This window comes from Littorina saxatilis, unplaced genomic scaffold (genome assembly GCF_037325665.1).
Source record: "Littorina saxatilis isolate snail1 unplaced genomic scaffold, US_GU_Lsax_2.0 scaffold_805, whole genome shotgun sequence".
In the NCBI taxonomy this organism is placed as follows: Eukaryota; Metazoa; Mollusca; class Gastropoda; order Littorinimorpha; family Littorinidae; genus Littorina; species Littorina saxatilis.
Genome location: NW_027127756.1, coordinates 52,501 through 55,956, shown reverse-complemented (window position 1 = coordinate 55,956; position 3,456 = coordinate 52,501). Strand labels below are relative to the sequence as shown.

Genomic DNA, 3,456 nt, shown 5'->3' with positions numbered 1-3,456 from the left:
AAAGTAGCTTCCATTTTCTTTCTTTACCATGCCTTTCTATCCCTTTTAGTGACCTGGCCACATAGCATGGCAAAGAGGAAAAATCAAAAATTTCTATGTGTCCCTTTAATACCTGTAATTACAATTTAGAGTTGGGAATACTCAAGAAGAATCATTACATTTTTGAAGATTATAAATAATTTTTGTCTTTGAACATTTAATTTCAATTTTGAGTTGAGAACAATAAAGAAGACATGTTCAATGTATGAAACGTATTACTTGTTGAGATTGTATTCATTGGGTGGGGGTATACATATCAATTTCATGGAAGGACAATGAGTGCTGTGAACTGTGACTTGGAGGACTATGGGTGATGTGTGGTGGGTGTGAGCGATGGTAGAGGACGTGTGATTGGCGGGGGGGGGGGGGGGGGGTAAGAGTGAAATGTTTGACGACTGTTTATCTGTATATGTATCAACGTTTATATGTATCAACGTATGTTTGAGGTTGTAATGTTTGTGCGGGTGTTATAATGCAATATGTAGCCGTATGAGGGTTCCAGCGTGTGAGTTGTACATGGCCGGGTGCTAGAGTGCTGCATGAATGAGTAAGTGCATGTGGAGTTGTATGGCTGGGTGAATTGTGGGTTGCGTACGTCCGAGGGGCACATGTAGCCTGTGTGTCTGAAGTAGTGGGTGTGTTTGCGTAAGGGTGTGCTGATATTGAACTTCAGTTGTGTTTTGTAAATGTCTATGTATCAGTGTATTATGTCTTGCCACACACATGCCAAATTTCCTTGTATTGATGATGACAATAAAACTTCTTGTATCTTGTATATTGTATCTTGTATCTTAAGATTTAGTATCATTGTATCAAAATATTGTTCCATTTACGTACAGACATACACACAGACAGACGGACAAAGTGAATCCAGTATACCCCCTCCAACTTCATTGGGCTGGGGTATACATATCATTGTCATCATTTTCACGAGTTTTCATTCACAAACATCTGGGAAATAAATCTCATGTTCCCCATGCAATAACCCGAGGTGGTGAATTGGTTTGAGCTTTCAGGTGAAACGTGGATTGTCAAAGTAAAAGCCAATCAGGCTGATTGTTTGATGTGTGGAACCATCGCGGCTTTGGATTTGTGTTTCCGAGGACAACAATTGTAAGCATTCACTCTCAAAGACCCAATCAATGTTGATAATTACCGCGGGGACTCATAGTCAATTTGCAACTTATCTCTGTAATCGCAAAATCCACAACGAAAAGTCATAAACACTTAAAAGAAAAGAAATATGCTCAACACCTACTGAACTCACAGGTATGATCGCAGCTCTGTACATTTTCAGACTGGAAGAAAAGCGTCAACAAGCTACGTTTGACGTCACATACAAGTTTGACGTGTTATCTCGTGCTACTGTGAGGATGCTTTGTGGCCCGGAGTTGGATTCTAAAAATTCGTCTCTCTGTGGGTTATTGTGCATTTTGTTGCACAACCAAAATGATGACAAAAACGATGTTTGGTGGCTTGTCGTCAGACCAGCATTTTGTTGTTGGTCCTCGGGGAGCATATCGCCTTTTGTCTCATATTTATCAACCGCGGCCTTCGGCCTTGGTCGATAAAGATGAAACAAAAGACGATATGGTCCCCTTGGACCAACAAAAAAGCTGGTCTGTCAACAAGTCACCAAACATCTTATAATATCACTTAAGATTTAGTATCATTGTATCAAAATATTGTTCCATATACACACAGACATACACACAGACAGATGGACAAAGTGAATCCAGTATATATACCCCCCTCCAACTTCGTTGGGCAGTGGAATTCATATTGTTCTATATCTGACAACATTTCACGGGTGAAGCAAGTTTACCTTTAGTAGAGTTTCAGAACAATCATGTAACTTAGTAAGCTTTCAGAACAATCACGTATGAGGGCTTACATGATTACGATGAAATAAATAGTAGACTTTCAGAACAATCATGTAATAGTCACTTTTCAGAACAATCACGCGTAACACACGTGATTAAGCTTGCAGTGTCACAGTGGGCAAGAGTTTACTGTGTTGGAGAAGCCACACTGCGTATTTCACGTGCTTTTTCTTGGAATGTTGTCACTTATCACTGTACTTAAATCGGCTTTGTAGCCATTTGTAATCGTGGAAACAGGAGCTAAGTCTGTTAGTGAATCACTTTGAAAGTCAGGCATTTCAATGCATGAATCAATTCCCACATGTGTTCTCCTTTGCTCTGCTCTTTGCTCTACTCTTCTTATGTCTGGGCGGATCTTTGCTGCAGACTTGTTTCTCCACTGGCCGGTGGTAACAGTAATGGCGGCTTCTTGGTCATGTTGACTGGCGCTCAGTCGAAGGACAAACACTGTGTCCTCTTCCTCTCCAGCAACGTTCAACGATTTAACATGGTGGTTCAACAGAAGGGTGGCTATATAGAATGGCTTCAACATATGTTGGTATTCCAACAATGGTTATCCTGGTGAGTTTAAACCAAACATTTGGAGAGCTGTCAAGTCGACATGTCTCTCGCCAAGGGACACCACTCCGTGTGTGTGTGTGTGTGTGTGTGTGTGTGTGTGTGTGCCTGTGTCTTGGTCTGTGTCTGTTACTGTGTCTGTTCTTATGCTATGTCTGTATCTGTGTTTCATTACTGGTTTAATTGTTTGTTTCATTGTTTTCCTCTGTTTGAGCCTTTATCGCGTCCAGGTACTCGGTCACCTGATCTTTACGCTTTCTCTGCTCTGTGCAGACTAACTCCACTGTGTTGTATTTTTGGTACGCTTTTTCGCGAATTACAGAGTAGGAACTGGCTTCCTTATATGCAGACAGAAGCTCCTTATACTGTGTCTCCCATCTGGTAGAATCTGAAAAGTAGAACCATATTGCCTGGCATATAAAAGACAGTAAGATAAATAGTGTCGTTCTGAAAACTGAAACCTTGGAAATGATACATCATTTCTACAACGCATCACGGTAAACAACATTGCTTAACATTTTGTCATGCCATGTTCTGGCCTTTCGGAATATTGTTTGCTACATTCAGCCAATAATTGTGGAAGGATGGACCTTATCTCCATGGGTGTGGGGAAAACGTATATAATTATCTAAACATACAACCAAACGGATGCTTTTCAAACTATACATTTTTACGGGTAATTAGTTGTGCTTTTTCTCAGATGGTTGATGCTATACATTATTACGACTACGCAGACTTTTGCATCATGACCTTACCCGTGGGAGCAGCTCCTGTACGAAGCTGTGACCGGTAGAGTTTGGCCAGACGATGAATGCGGGTCATCTCCGCACCAGCGTTGACGTGTTTTTGTGCCCTGGCGTCCAGCGAAGGGAGAAATTCAGTTTGTCCAGTGGCTAGCCAGCGCAGGACCCCTGAGCTAGACAACAAACTGCCCAGAATGGTCCCTGTCCTCTCAAACTCCTTCTGATACAGGAAA

At 41.5% G+C, this 3,456-nt stretch overlaps 1 protein-coding gene across 2 annotated transcripts in view; it reads right to left on the bottom strand.

The window, feature by feature from the left end:
- Nucleotides 1–433: 433 nt before the first annotated feature.
- Nucleotides 434–3,456, bottom strand: part of LOC138956132 (uncharacterized) — a 15,486-nt gene continuing 12,463 nt past the window's right edge. For both annotated transcript variants that reach the window (XM_070327577.1, XM_070327576.1), the window contains exons 3-4: nucleotides 3,236–3,456; nucleotides 434–2,868 (exon numbers count right to left, since the gene is read on the bottom strand). The exon at nucleotides 3,236–3,456 is cut by the window's right edge and continues 63 nt beyond it. In XM_070327577.1, the coding sequence (XP_070183678.1) occupies nucleotides 2,660–2,868; nucleotides 3,236–3,456 (430 nt within the window). In that variant the 3' untranslated portion in view covers nucleotides 434–2,659. The remainder of the gene's footprint in view (nucleotides 2,869–3,235) is intronic.